General features: G+C 37.2%; 1 protein-coding gene across 1 annotated transcript; it reads right to left on the minus strand.

The window, feature by feature from the left end:
- Nucleotides 1-6,369: 6,369 nt before the first annotated feature.
- On the minus strand, nucleotides 6,370-15,946 carry supt7l (SPT7 like, STAGA complex subunit gamma). The gene is made up of 5 exons (XM_079853647.1): nucleotides 15,815-15,946; nucleotides 14,802-15,279; nucleotides 12,696-13,020; nucleotides 12,376-12,613; nucleotides 6,370-8,143 (listed from the first exon to the last, which is right to left on the minus strand). Exons 2-5 carry the CDS (start codon nucleotides 15,230-15,232, stop codon nucleotides 7,881-7,883), a joined length of 1,257 nt encoding a protein of 418 aa, XP_079709773.1. The 5' UTR covers nucleotides 15,233-15,279; nucleotides 15,815-15,946; the 3' UTR covers nucleotides 6,370-7,880.
- Nucleotides 15,947-15,973: the final 27 nt, after the last annotated feature.

Raw genomic sequence — 15,973 nt, forward strand, 5'->3', positions numbered from 1 at the left:
TTTTATGGATAACTGGAATACACTCTTCTAATTTTATTTTTAATATTGTTGTTTTTATTGTAGCGTCATACTTAAAAATGTATTTATTTTTTACAGTGTGATTTAATTTAAATTACATTACACTGACTTTTAAAAATTTGTTGAATCTTGTATAACTTATAAAAAAAGTTGAAAATTGCATAACTTGTTTTGGTGAGTTAAAGCAATGTAAAACCATGTTGTCACAACTTATTGATCATATATGTTTAATATGACTAATCTCCAATCTGTCTACAGTATAATGCTGTCCAATCATTGCACTCAAACCTGGTTATATTTTAATATTTTTACCATTATTTTTGAATAATCGACTCCGTCACATGCAAAATATTTTGTTTTAATAATATAAGATTGCGTTATAATAGGAAAAGCTTATTGTTTTTATGCCACATTGTTGTTTTAAGCACATAACATCTGGTTGTTACGAGAAAATATGTAGTTTTAACATAGTTTATAAATGCCGTTATGTATAGTTTATATGACACAATGAGAAAATTATGAGAAAATATATGGTTTAAACAGCATAACATATTGTTATTGCAACATAATTGAGTGGAAAAAATAATATGCGGCAGCAATGTGCCACCATACTGTTATATTTACATCTGTTTAAAGGGATGGTTCGGAGTAAAATCAACCATGGTCATTTTTTTTTGCACCATGACCTCGAGCCAAACACCCCCCAGAAGCCTTTTTTCCCTCGGTCGAACATTATTAAAGTTAGAGCTTATTTAGAGATATCAGCCGAATGGCTTAGTGCAGGCGCTAACGGATCCAAGGCTGTATCTGGTAAATTACCCCACTAATAATGCCAAGAATGGTACCAAACTTCTACAGTAGTACAAATAGGTTCTGTACTCATAAAACGAGGCATTGGAAAGTTTGTAAGTACATCAGGAGTTTATTTAAATAACACTTGCCTGACTGCTAACCCGGACGTCAACGTCACTTCAGTGGTTTGGGAAAAGCACGTAAAAGTCCTGGCATAAAGCGATGCAGAAGGATAAATTATTATTTTGAGTACTTAGTGTTAACTAATAATTGTTGCAAACTGGTACTACCAACAAAATATTAGTGCATTCCTGGAACTGGGCATCGTTACACTTAGTACACCTATTTGTACTACTGTAGAAGTTTGGTACAGTTCTGGGCATTATTACTGGGGTAATTTACCAGATACATCATTGGATCCGTTAGCGCCTGCACTAAGCCATTCGGCTGATTTCTGGATGGCTGGAGGTCATGGTGCAAAGGACACTAGGTTGATTTTACTCCGAACCATCCCTTTAAATAAAGTTTGGGTTCACACACCTTCCATTGACATCAAATATTTACTATTGCCCAGCCAGTATTCCAGTATCCCACTCTTTCTGATGCATCAATTCCATCACCAGTGAACCTGTGCTCAAAAAATGTCATGGACACGCCATAATGTCAGCGACAAAGAAGGTTGAAAATGGAGAAAGGAAAGAGATGTTCTGTGATCATCTGACCCACAGATATCTGCCCTTTACCTCTTTGTCCTTTCTGATAGACCTCTCGTACACAGAGTCCCTTGTTGCAGTCTATCCTGCTCAATGGTGACAAATCAAATATCCACCCCATGCAGGAACACTGGATCCAGTCTCTTTGCCAAAACTCTCAGCAGTTTTGTCTGATACCCAAAATCAGTAACACTGCATTCTGCCTATTAACTAAAAACCTTCTATCAGCCTGAGATGTTGACAGATGAAGCCTGAAAGCAGGACACAATGATGATAAAAAGAGAGAACTTTGTCTTGTGCTTTGTCTGACTAGATACAAATCCAAAAGGAAAAGCAGTGGGAAAAGACTGGCTCACAAAATCATCCCTGTGACGTTAAAAGCCTTGAGCTGGAGACATTCTCTTATCTCTAACCCGTGAAGACGAATATCCCTTCACACCACACAATCATTGGATTAAACAACAACAAAAAGCACTACAAAAGCAAGGGAAATAAGCTAAATAATAAAAATGAATAAATGCTTAAACTAAATGATTTAACAATTATAAATGAATAAATGCAAATAGGTTTCCATTAAGAATCAGTAACACTTTAGTTTAGGGTCCGATTCTCACTATTGGTGAGAATCGGCTGCTAATAAGCTGTTGCTTATTAGCATGTCATGTCTATTACTAGGTTGTTGGCTGTTTAATAGTACTTATAAAGCACATATTGATGGGTTAGTTAATGATATAGTTATTTGTATTCAGATAAATGAGAATAGATTAAAATAATTTGTATGTGCATTATGAATGGCAATTTAATGAAATGCTTGCCTTAGGGAAAATGTTACTTAAGCATTTTTTTCATATTGTGATAATTAGTTAAAATATGCCTTATTTAAATTTTTTTAAAAATTAAACAAATGTTTGGAGTATTAGAATTTAATACTTCAAATTAAAACTGTAAACTCTGAGCTCTTTTGGCTCTTTCTGTTAAAGTGCTTTAATCTTTTTTTTAGTTCGTCTGCATTAACTTAACTTTTCTTTCATTAGAACCAAACAACATCTGACACACTGAATATTTCAATATTCAGACCCGAGTGTTATTTGCGAGGTAAAATTGCAAGGCGTGCGTTTCAATTATTCGCTCTCGCCACAAAATATGAACAGCCAGAGAGATTTCAATGCAACGTACCCTAGCGCTGTCTTGCTCTACTAATCACATTCACATAAAGGACATCTTAAGTCACTCAATTTACCCCAATGACTGAGCTAAGCTCAAAATGTCTGCACTTCATGTCAAGCGGCCATTGAAAGGGATGAATTATCCATACTGCAAATGTAGTTTCACTTGAAAGACATTATAATTCTGTAGAGGTGGGGATTGACATGGATTTTTGAAGATCAGATTCAGGAGCGACTCTGAACACTTAGTTTTAAATGGAGGTAATCTAAGGATCAGATAAAGAACGCTGTGCACGTTTCCTCACAGTTGGAGACCGAGTAATGTATTCAACTGAGCTGGAGGGAATCTTTTCATGTGAGAGGGCAAATCATACGGTTGTTATTCAGTGTTTGGCAAATTAAAGTGGTACTGGGGGTTGGGGGGTTAGAATTTGTACTAGAGCTTTGCGTAAATATGGAATCCTTCAGATAATGGAGTATCGGGTCTTTAAGTTCATTGGGAAAACGATGAAAACTAGTCCTAGGCAAATCAAATCAGCTGCAACTTCAGGGAGAAAGAAAACTGCCTTTGGACACGGGTCATAAAGGCCACATAAAATCAGCCATTTTAAATGAGAACTTTGGTGCTGCTAAAAGTTCTTGCACACCAGCAACTTACTATCACTACTTTCCTGCAATTTTGATCATCTGTCTAGAAATAACAGCACTCACAGTTACGGTGCACAGTTCAGTGAGAAGGCAGAAATACTCAATGCAGTATGACCTTTTTCAGCACAAACGAACGTTTCGCATATATTATTTTTAAAGGTTAACGTTTGTGATACTGTCCTTCATATATAATACAGCTTTACAAAAGAAGCCAATGAACACGTAACACAAAGTGAGTTTTAAAACCTTGGAGCAATTAAATACTAAGTGTGAAACATTTACAGTGGCGTTGATGCTGAGGACTAACATACTAGTGGCATCAGGTATTGAAACAATACAGAAATACTTCAACTGTTGGCTAAAAGAGACCTAGAAAACAATGTGATTGATTCTTAAAGCAATTTGATAGAAACAATAACAACAGTATGTGGCTTTACTTACTGACATTACTTGGTAATTACACTTTTTGAATGTAATAGAAAGTTTTCCTGAAATTGAAGGGGAGAAAGGGTTTTGGTTGAGCTAGTGTTGCCACGTCGGGATAGCCAAACAAGTGACACAATTTTGACTAGCACTAGATAGCCACAGTGTTTACACTCTTCGGAGAAAATCATCTTACAAATGGCTTACCTCTATGTTTAGCTAGTATAGGAGAAAGTCGTTTAACATCAAATAAATGCACAAACAAAACTTTTAAAGGACCAACGAGATGACTATGACCATGTTGATGTATTTCCAACTGAAACAGGAACATATGGGGAGGAACATATCAAAGAGTTAAGGCCCATTCACTCCAAGAACGATAACTATAAAAATAACTAATAGGCCTAATTATACTCTAGCGTCTAGCGGATAATAAGCGCGCACTGCAGTTATGCCATCTCTCACTTTAAATGATCAGCTTTTTAAAACTGTGTGCATTCTGATTGGCTGTCAGTGTTTTTATTGTTCATCATCAGCATGGAAAAAAATCGTTCTCAAAGTTATTCCAATGATCTTGTTCCTCGATGTCATCATTATAGTTGTAGTGTGGACTCTGCTATTCTTTTAAAGGTAGACTGATTAAACTTTATCATTAATGTTATAGTATGGTTCTATTCATTTACATTACAAAACCGACCTAATCTCAGGAGAAAATGTAAGTATTTTACGAGGTGCACAATTTCGTATGCATTTGTATGATGTGATTCATACAAAAAAAAAAAACAAGGAAAAAAGAAAAGGAAATGATGGTCCATCCCTACCCGCCGTAAGCAGATAATATGAAAATGAACCAATGAGATTGAAAGAATTCATACAAATTAAGCCGGGTGCACACTGTGCGATTTATAATAGTACCTAACCCTGACTGTTGCTTGTCTTAAAGTGCCCCTATTATGCTTTTTCAAATATTCCCTTTCATGCAGTGTGTAATAAAGCTGTATGAATGCCCGAAAGTGCATGATAACTCCCAAAAGGAAGAATCGACTCTGAACTGCTTAAACGAGTCGTCAGGAATCCCAGTCTCACTTCCGTGTCCTGCATACATAAAGCAATAACTAATTTGCTATGGCCTAATTGGCTGCCTGCGAACAACGTCTACTTTGATCCGCCCTCAAACACTGTATCTGGTTTGTGTTGTGTACATGTTGAGAAGACGCTGATTTCTGCTCTCCAAAAGCGAAATTTCTTTGTAAACACTTCCAAAGAATGAGGATGTGAAGAGGTTCAAATTAAGGTCTTCCCACATGTGCACCACGATAAATCAGAAATGCACACATGGGTTTGTTGATGAACATACACTTGTTAATACTCATAGGGAGGAATTACAGTTGCAACATCTCATAATGTACCTAAAAAACAGTAGTGTATCTCTGAGAAACATAATGCTCAAGTCGTCCTTGCGATGGAGGTTCGGGTTGAATGACTAGTTCTTCCAGTGTTTCATCATCGGACCCATGATATGGTAAAATCGACGCCATCTTTACTGTCTTTACAGTTTGTACAATCGTGCACACTATATATATATATATATATATATATATATATATATATATATATATATATATATATATTTGAATAAATATATATATAGCTTGCTCAAGCACAAGCTTGTAGATGGACTCAAAGCAAACCTACATTTTGATACAGTGAAGGCCATGTAACTAAAGCAGCTCAAGAAATCACAATGAAGACTAAAGCATATGCTAGTCACGATCTGTAGTATTGTTGCTTTATCTAAATTAATAATACAACAGATCATAAGAGTCCACAGAGATCTGATGTTTGGGAAACAGCTAACCATATAAAGGAGTTTTATGCCGTCCTATTCAGCCCAGCTCTCGAATAACCTTCCTATATATATATAATAGCCTACTGGTTGTGAAAAATTAAGAGAGCTTGAAACATTTGTAAACCTGAATCATTTGCATCCCTGAACATGTAATGTTAATGGTGTAAATTCATCTGAACTACAAAGATGGAATATTGCTGACTGGTGTGTTGAAGTTTGCTAGAGGACGTATGACATCTTCCACAACACTGAAATTACCTTTGCTCCCTTTTAAGCCACACTGAACGTTCCTCTACACTTCACTCACTCACAAGCATATATATATTTGTAAGCATCTTCAAGCCTCGTGGGTACAATTACCTGCTGGAGTTCTGAACATGTTTCCATTTAGTGAAAGTACTTACTGTAAAGCACAACTGCCACTGGAGGTGTGTAAACTGGAGAACTCGCTCAGGCTCGAAGCAGGACGCTCAATAAAAGCACACACACACACACACACACACACACACACACACACACACACACACACACACACACACACACACACACACACACACGACACAGTCCAGTGGAATATCGAGCAGCTGGAGTGAGGATGTCAGTGTGACGGTGTGATGCAGCACTGCCCTCTGCTGGTTCTGTCAGCACAACAGATCCTGGTGGCAACAACATCCAATTAAACTGGAGATGAAGCTGGAATAAAGAAAGGTCTTTGGAGACTAACGTAATGAGCACAAGGACGGGAAACAATTCTTTTTTTAGTTGGTCTGGAGTTTACAACGAAGATCAGAAGAAAATGCAGAAACATTACAAAATTCACATTCTTCGCACTAAGTGTTTATACGTTACAAAACTATGGCCTGGTTTCACAGACAAGGCTTATTTTAAGCCATGATTAGGCCTTCAAGTAGCTTTTATACTTTGATACTATACTTTTAGTGTGCATCATGAGACAAAACAATGGCACTGACATATTTTAAGATCTGCCCGTGCAAGTTGCTTTCAGTCAAAACATGCAAACATGCATTCTAGACTGGGACTAGCTTAAGCCAGTCTGTGAAGCCAGGGGTGTAAATAATCGATTTTTAAAACTTTTTAAGATAGCTTCTTGTTTATTTAGAAGGCTGCACAGTCCAACAAAATACATTTTAAGATGATAAATTGTGACATTTTGTTCAGAACATCCTCGCCAATTCCCATTACCATAATTGCCATGATGTTTGTGTTTTCAGTGTGCTTTAGTTCTGAAAAACTCTACTTAAAATGTGTCTGCTAGATGATTTTAAACTCCAGATTAGGGGTGGCTCATATGATCATCATCTGAAAAATTATACTGCAAGTTCTGCAAATACTGTTTTTAGTATAAAAAAACAACAATAAAAAAAAAAAAAAAAACATTCATTGCAATGATGAAAATCTAATGAGAATTAAAGAGAAGTACAAATAATCTCAAAATTAAAAAGGTCCATGCGCATTACAATAACCACAATTTGGGGGTAAAACATGCTTATTTGTCATGAAAATAATGTCACAATGTATCTACTATGTGGTTTCTTTTAATTTTGGGGTGAAATATGACTGGTATATGATTTTGTGAAAGATGCTTCTAAGACCCTTTAAAACTATGTACTGGCAGATGTTACATATTATGTGTGAACTCAAGATTTTTGTCTAACTGAAATGAAACGTCCCTGAAGTGGCCACTGGAAGCTCACACTAATTAATTTCTGAAAGCTGTGTGATTGCTATCAAGTTATAGATCCTTTCGATTGAGTCTCAGAATGCATTGTTACCCGGCGAGGGTGAGAAGCTAAATTTACTCTAACCAGAATGTTTTGGCGCAGGTGGCTAGAAGACAATAAGGAGTGTGCATGTAATGAAATGGCCTGCGTATTTAACATGCAGATGTATGCATGCTGTAATTAATTTGCCATTACTCCTTGATTGATATCCCTGTGTGTTTTGAAGCAGACATCAGGGCTATAATTACTCCCCATGTTGTGCTCCCTCCATTGTTTCGTTACAATAAACAGGTGCTAATTTTACCATGGCAAACAAGTAATTGTCCTGCTCAATAATTGGGTAAAACAGTGACCGTCTGCCATTTGCTGGGGGAGAATTCAAACACGCACATTATTAGTCTCTTTCGTTTAATTTCACTGAAAACTTCCATTCAAAACCAAAACATGAAATCCCAAAAGAAGGCGATGATCCTATGCATCACAATGACTGTGAGGTGCTTTCAGTCTCTTTATTTAGACGATAAAACCACTATACTTTTCTCATCCGTTTCTTTGGCCGCTGGGTGAAAGGTGACGTGCCCATGAGAGAATCTGGTGAGTGGGACATGTAACTTCCTTCTGAACCTCCAGGAGATGGAGGGATGCCAGCCTCACTCATGGTGGACATGGGACCCTCTTCAAAGACGTCGCTGCCCAGAACCCCGTGACCTGACACCTGGCCCTCCTCACTGTCCTGGGGCTCCATCTTTACCTGGGCTAGATGCCACAAGGGGGAGCTGTTCCCTGCTGCTACTGTTGAGGACACAAAACAAACAAACACTGGATTCATATGGAGTATTAACAAACTTTCCGAATGATCCTTGTCTTTAAAGCTGCAGTCCGTAGTTTTTCCTCTTTGTCGCCATCTCTGTTTGAAATCTGCAATTGCAGTTATTCGCAGAATTATCTTTACGTGGGTTGTGCCTCGGCACGGCACAGCGCGGATGAATCCAATGTTTTGAGGAGAATGTGTGGCTGTCAGTCGGTGTGGATACTGGCATTCACAATCACAGATTCTACTTTTTGGAAGTATGAACAACATAATAATTTTCACCGGAAAATGTCGTCTGAACAAGTAACATCCACTTTTGTTCTGACCAACTAAGGGGAAAAAAGCATTGCAGTAAATCGCGCTGATTAAATCTAACGATCGCTTCTCATATCCCGTCAAACCGTGCAAATTATACTTTGTTCTCAAATTGTTAATGTTAACAACAACATCAGCATTGCGTGACTACATTTAATGCCCTTACGATATTTGAAGTCTTTAGCATTTTACAAAAGGTGAATCTCCATTTGTCACTGGTGATTGTCGCTTGAACCTTTCTGGATCTGCCATCAAATTGATAAGTTTAATTATCAATTAATCAAGCAGGTAGTTTTGAACACTGGCTGGTTATGTACTTGCTATAAAATTTATTTTGGATAATTTTTAACCCAAAAAAGTTACGTACTGCAGCTTTAATTCTGATCACTATCCTTGCTGTTTCCCTTAAAGATGCCATATTATGCTCTTTTACAAAGCCTTCCGATGCGTCCCAAATCGCGTACTGTGTGAGTAGGTACTACTGTACATCTGAATTTGAACTTACTTTACGACCGTTAAAAAAATATGCTCTATATAGCATGAATATGGGTAGTATTAATGAAATTCAGACATACTACATCTACGATGTTGTTTCTGTCACGTGACCTTCCAGTATCAGTTCACTTCCATTCATGATAAAAATGAATTGGCCTCATGGGATAGTAAAGTGTCCATCGAATGCGCACTTCAGAATCTCTGTGGGAGGAGTGGGTCATCCGGAGACTTTTTGCCTACTGTTTTACGAATACTACACTATAAACCCGAATAAGTTGACAACTCAATAAATTTGAGGTAATCAGTTGCATCCAAAACTTTTCTTAAACTTAAAAATCTTAACTTAAAAATTAAGCAGAACTTGCATATTTTTATTTTGTACTCAGACATTTTAATTGCTCTTAACATGAAATATTTGAGTAAGCTAATTCATTCATTCATTCAACTTAAAATTATCATGTAATGGCTAGCTTTAACGAGCTAATTCGGTAAATGCTAAAATCCCAGGCCAGTTTCAGTTAAATTTAAGTTTGACTAAATTAAAAGAAAGTTAAAAGTTCATAAAACTCAAAAGAAAAATAAATTTCTAAAAATTCATTAAAGTTAATTTGATTGAACTAATTTGTTAAATTTAAGTTTACCCTACTCAAACCAATAAAACATTTTGATTGATTGAAAGGTTTACAATGTATGAATTTGGACATACTACTCTTTTGACATACTGTTTTTCACATACTAAATGTAGAATAGTATTCGATTTCGGATGTGATTTTGTGATTTTTGGGGTCTACTAGAATAGGTTTTCATGCTTATTTTCCCCATATTCCCCATTGTTGCAGCATCTCTTTCTCCAGTCTGTCAGTAACGCTCTGTTTAGTTGCAGTCTCTATGAAGCCCCTCCTTCTGAAAAGCACAATGTGCTCTGATTGGTCAGAGTGTTGTTATTTGTTGACCACTTTGAGAGTGTTTGACCACGCCCCTTACCATAACACACTACTAACTAACTCAATCAGGCCCCGCCCCTTTTATTTTCATTAACATCAACATTTTTTTTTTTTTTTTAATTTCAATACAACAGCAAAAACTAATTCAAGCCTAACTAATGGAAATAAAAAGATCAATTATTGAAGACAAGTAAAGAGCTGGCAATCAGTCCCTCCAGGATTACACGATTCTTCCTGCCATCACAGAATTGAATGTAAAATCAAACAAACTCCACATTATTTGCGGTAGCTTGAACTTTTGTCTTATTTCCGCAATTGTTCCAGAAAAAAATGTGTCCCGAAACATGAACAAACTGTGAATAGTTGCTTTACATGTCAATCAGACGGCATCTGTGTGTTTGTTGGGCAATGAAAGCTGCGATGGAGTCCAGACCTTCTGCCATCTATAAAGACGAACTATAATCTATTTAATAAATCGAAGCTCACTATAGATATGAATATCATTAATGGTTGAAACACACAGGTAAGAATGAGAAGGTCTGCAGTGACTGCTGCATGCTAGTGGCAAAATCATTATTTATTATTCAGGAACTACATTTGTAAAGGAAAATAAGTTTTCATATGCAAATTTTACCAAATTCAAAATTTGATATAAATGGCTTTACGCTTGACAGTCCTAAAATAATTATCCGCTGATGTGCTGAATGCGGTACCGGAAACGCCTGATCCATAATAAGCAGAATTGCTTCAACTCATCCTCTTTAAAGTACCACCTCAACAGCCGCTTGTGTAACAAATTCGATGCCTTCAACAATAAATTTCAAAGATAATCACATTCAGACATCAAATTGCCTGCAGTGAGCAATGTTCCTGATATTATGCAGAATCCACATGTTGATTTGTGAGGTGTTGTTGACAGATTAAAGGACAGTATTTCTCTAAAGTCTGTTGTTGATTCTTTATACTGTGCTGCTAGCTCGCGAGTGTCTGTCAGAACAGACAGATAAAATATTTGCAGTAGAAAAAAAGGATGAAGCACAGCTGGGCTTCAATTAGATGTTTGGCATGCAATTTCTCTAGTCTAACAATTAAGAATGTATTAATGCAGAGTAAGCATCAGCCTCTGAGTCCAAACACCCAGATTGTATTAAAACTCTTTAATTTCATGATGTGGGCTTTGAAATAGTTATAGTAATTTAGACCAAGGGCCAGATTTGCTAAACAGGGTAAATTAGCGTGAGAGCACAATCCCATAAAAGTGCAGATGGGAGGGGAAAGTTCTGTGTGTGATCTACTGACGACACACACATTAAAGAACACAGATAAAGCCGGATAATTTCCATGATGACCAACGGCATCTACCCAGAGCAGAGCAAATTAGCGTCTGGTTTAAGACATGCTTTCTTGGGGTGTAAATAATGGCGCAAACACCAGTAAACTGACTAGCACAAACCTTAGTAAATCACCTTGCGTGATTCATTTAAACACTCTCCTCCCATACATTTGCATGCAGTAAGGTCAGCCGCAAATATAACCCTGTCCACTCCTTTATATAATGCAAATTTTTCACTGCGTGTCTTTAGTAGGCTAAATCCTGACAGTAGTTCAAAGTGACCCAGCATGCTATGATTTGTTAACATTTTTAGACTTTATTTTTTTATTTGATATTTCATGAATTCTTCAAAACGTGTTTCATACCTACATTAATGTCATTTTAATATTTCTTGATCATAGGATTAGAAAAAAAAAAAAAATTTGAATCACAAGCCCAAGAATGCATAAAGTGGGTCAAATTGACCCGTATTCATTTCCTATGGAATTTTGACTCAACACAGTCCTTTTGGATACATTTTTGTCAATAATAATATTTATTTTCTTTAAACTTTATGGCTTACTTAAGACTTGTTTTGCTCTGAGCCAAGAATTTGCCTCAGAAACCAACCCTGTGTCTGAATACGCATATCTGCATTATACTATACTATATAGTATGTGAAAAGCCGTGTGTGAAATTAGTATTATGTCAAAAATACGCGGATGACCTACTGCAGTGTAAACAGCCTCAAGTAACTGTGGCGCATGTTAAAAAATGCACCGGGTGCAGATATGTTTAATGAGCTTGTTATAAGCGAGACACTTGTATTTTCTCTAGACAAAGTGTTCGCCTATTCAATTGCTTACTCATAGTCTACTCACAGCAACCCAGACCTTTTATTGAAACTAGCCTACTTTTACCTGGTGAGACATGCTTTCATAAGCAGCCAAAATAACTGTATTTGCAATGTTTAATGGGGAGGTGCGATGTTGTTTGAAAATGTGCTTTATGTTTGTAATTCTGCTAGATGCTACTAGTGTTGCTGTGAACTAACTGTGAAGAAAACTGTGAAGTAAAGTATGAATAAATTGCATGGTGATTTAAATGACCATTTAAACATCTGTTTGGTAAAGGATCCTTCAGGTACCTGAAGTGTGAGGGGAATGTCCTTCCTCCAGTCCTCCAGCCAGTCTTTCACTGGATGTTCCCAGCACACCGATGGGCAGGGCCTGGTCACCTGAGGCCAGATCCGCTTCCGGCTCCTCGCTCAAAGGAAACGCAATATCACTCACCGGCTCCTCTTTAACCTTCAAGGGTTTGGAATCCTCCAGAGCCTTTTCCGGATTCACGAGTCTCTCGTACTCTTCTGAGAGCTCCTTACTGACCTACAGTCAAAGCAATGTCAATAAAAGCTGCATGTACAGTCCTGTAGGAACTGAAGCTGAAATAATATTGGAGATAGCTCACCTGCAGCATGTAGCTGTGGTAATCTTTGATGCGGACCTGCCAGAAGCGCTGGAGCGCCAGGACGCTGCCGATGCCCACCTCATGAAACACCTGTTCCACCACATCAGGGAAGGGTGTAGAGCCCCGACAGGCCTCTCTATCAACAGCCACGCGCAGCAACTTGGTGAGCCGCAGGTAGTGTTCGTGAACCATATCGGTCAAAGTCTCCAACACGCTCTCATTGGCCGACTCGAATCCAGCGTGAGCGAGCACTGTGGCGACCGACTGGTACAGAAGCTGACGGCAGGACAGCCAGCTCAACTCAGTGACTGGCTCACCTTTACCTCTAAAAGGAGGGAAATGTGGAGAAAGATAGAGAGAGAACAAGACATCTAATTAGGAATCACAGGGCAATAAAGTTTGGACCTTTTCTAAATAAACACAAAAGAGTTTTGTTTTTTTGAATAGCTGATGATACCTAGAAAATGGTTTCATCAAGGTAAATGTAAATGTGGGCTTTGAGGTTGTAGGCATCACAGACAGACAAGGGTCAAAAATGTATAACAGTGTTGACGATTTTTAATCTAGTTCAGAATATAAATCGAATTCTAAGAAATGTTTGTTTTGAAACTTTTTTTTATTTTATTTTTTTTATAGTCTATATTTTTAGTCTAAAAATATCATGTGGTGTAACCAGGGCCTAAAATGAACACTCGCCAAGTGCCAAATAAGAGTAAAAATCAGCGTTGGCGAGTAAGACACTACTTATCGTCTTAAGGTCCTTGCACATTGAGTCCGAAATTCTCGTCGGAAATTACGCATGTTAAAAAATAAATACGACCTCACGTTGTGTCAATCACGTTTACACACTGCCTCCTTCAGAGCCACCGAATGACGAATACGAAAAAATGCATACGTAAATTTCGAACTCCAAGTGCAAGGACCTTTATTGTGCTTAAATTGTCAAATACACATATGGTTTACATAAACACAGTAATTTCTATCTTAAGTGGATGTAAACGGATGCGTGTCAGTATATTAGATCTGTGCATGAGCTCTTAAAGTGACAGCGGCCTAATATACCTGCCGTTGTCTGTGTCATTAATGTTAATCAAACTATGAAAGACAGAGCAAATCACTCACTGCTCTTGACTGAATAACTTTTGTAGCTTTAAGAATCAGTGTATATTTAATTCATACAGTGAAGTCTATGTAATCTTTTATTTTTACATTTGTTTGTTTAATTTCTTACTTGAATGCTACTGTTACAGTAAATGTACCTACTGTGGCTGAAAATATAAATGCACTGTTTATTTCATTTGTATCTTGTATTGTATGTGTCCTATTATTTTTTATTTGCATCTTTGTTCTTATTTTTAATAAGATTTTATTTTGGACGATTTTGCACGTATCGCCCACCCCTACTTTGGCCTAAATTGTCTTTTCTTTTGTCTTTTGTTACCTTGTAAAGCTACATTTTTTAAATAGGGAAGTTGGAGTGCTGTGACTTGCAACATAGTCTTAAAAACCTACATGAAAAAGATTGTGGATCGTGATCCTGTCTGAAAAAAATTGTGATATATTTTTGATACATTTTGCCCAATATACAAGGTAAAGGGATTTTTTAAAACATTATGAATTAATATTTAACTCTAAATAAATAAATTAATATTAGTTTCTGGGTAGTTGCATCACATGAGATTTTACAAGCTCAACTAACCTTGCCTTATAAAAATAGAAAAAGTTATAATTAACTGTTACAGTTACAATAAAAAGTTACAATTAACTGATATTTTAAGAGACTTCCTCCTCATTAATCAATCATTTCCTGTTTTAAGTTTTGCTACATAATTTGTTTTCTAAGAAATAATAAAATTCTGCATAATAAGGTTCTTATTTAATGAATTTCATTCTTTTAATGAGGCTTTTTACTTCATTATGATAGCAGGACAGTTGCATCACCCTGACATTTTCACTTTATTCACCCATCAAATATCATTCAAAATTAATTTGAATGCAGACGTGTTCACCCTACAAGAGGTGCAAGTATGAGTTTCGTTTTAATGGATCTTTAACATACTTTTAGAAAAAACAATGACCGATATACATGATGATCTACAGACGTACTTGTAGAAGTCGCTCTCTGGGTCACTATGGCGTAGCTGGAATGGATGTCGAGGAGCTTTACTATCCAGTGGAAGCAGATCATCAGGTACAGTGGGTGTGACAGGGCGAGGAGGAAGAGCATCCACATCCTCAGGTTTGAAGACACCCTGGGCATCTAGTAATGTGGGCAGAGGCTGCTGGCCCTGCTGGGCGGCAGCAATGAGACCCCGGAGACGACGGGCATGCTGGCTCAGCTGCACGGTGTGGATTGTGAGGCTGCAGGGCTCTGAGGGGATGTCCAGCATGGTGGTGGGACGTGGACGCTGGGCAGAAGGTTGGTGCAGGGGAGGGTCCTGCATCTCCACCTGCCGGAACTCGCGCTGCAGAAGGTCAAACGAACTGCGGCCCGAGGGAGCCGAAGCCACTGGTAGCTCGCCCCAATAACGCATCATCTTCACACAGTGCTGCTTTTGGCAGTGGCACAATTCTTGAGGACAATCTGAAACGCAAGTGAGCAAGCAAATTCATTTGATAGCACAACAGATGTTGTCCTGAAGTGCTTTACAACAACGATGACATTAAAACCAACAGTTACTGATATACAAATATCATTGTAGTGTTTGTTGCACTGCCTTTATTTTATGCAAATTGTAAAAATAAAAAAATAAGTATATTGAAACCATCAATGGTTCTCGTTAGATTGTCAGACAGCCACAAACAAACTCAAAAGTAAAAGAACAAAATATATAAGTTAATGGTCCTAAAAATATGATTCATTTCCTTTATCATTTTTTATTTTGGACATGTTCTTCATGAGATTCCCTTTCAGTACTAAAGATTACAGCAATTTCAATACTGATATGCTATATTATGCATATAAAACGTGTTATTTATTTATTTATTTTGCAAACTTTCATGTATTTAAAGACTTTTTGAATTGACACTGCACAACAGACGCCCTGCAGACTCTAATGTTTAATGTAACAATTATAAAGCCTAATCATCAGAAAACAAAATGCTTGCTTTAACGTTACCTTTTATGAGTAGATGATCATCATAACGATGAAAAATAGAAAAATAGTGCAATATATATCATTTATTTTCAGTTCCGACTAAAACAACATAACCGATTAGCGGCTACCATGGTACAACACTAAAATATTTCCGTGGAAAATGTAAATAGTTCCTAGACA

Source organism: Squalius cephalus (genome assembly GCF_949319135.1).
Source record: "Squalius cephalus genome assembly, chromosome: 20".
NCBI lineage: Eukaryota > Metazoa > Chordata > Actinopteri > Cypriniformes > Leuciscidae > Squalius > Squalius cephalus.

Excerpts from the sequence above, each read along its gene's own strand:
- supt7l (XM_079853647.1), bottom strand. The coding sequence starts at position 15,232 with ATGATGCGTTATTGGGGCGAGCTACCAGTGGCTTCGGCTCCCTCGGGC. Across the intron at positions 13,021-14,801 it reads CCAGAGAGCGACTTCTACAA|AGGTAAAGGTGAGCCAGTCA; the intron begins GTACGTCTGTAG and ends CCCTCCTTTTAG. Across the intron at positions 12,614-12,695 it reads ACCACAGCTACATGCTGCAG|GTCAGTAAGGAGCTCTCAGA; the intron begins GTGAGCTATCTC and ends CTTTGACTGTAG.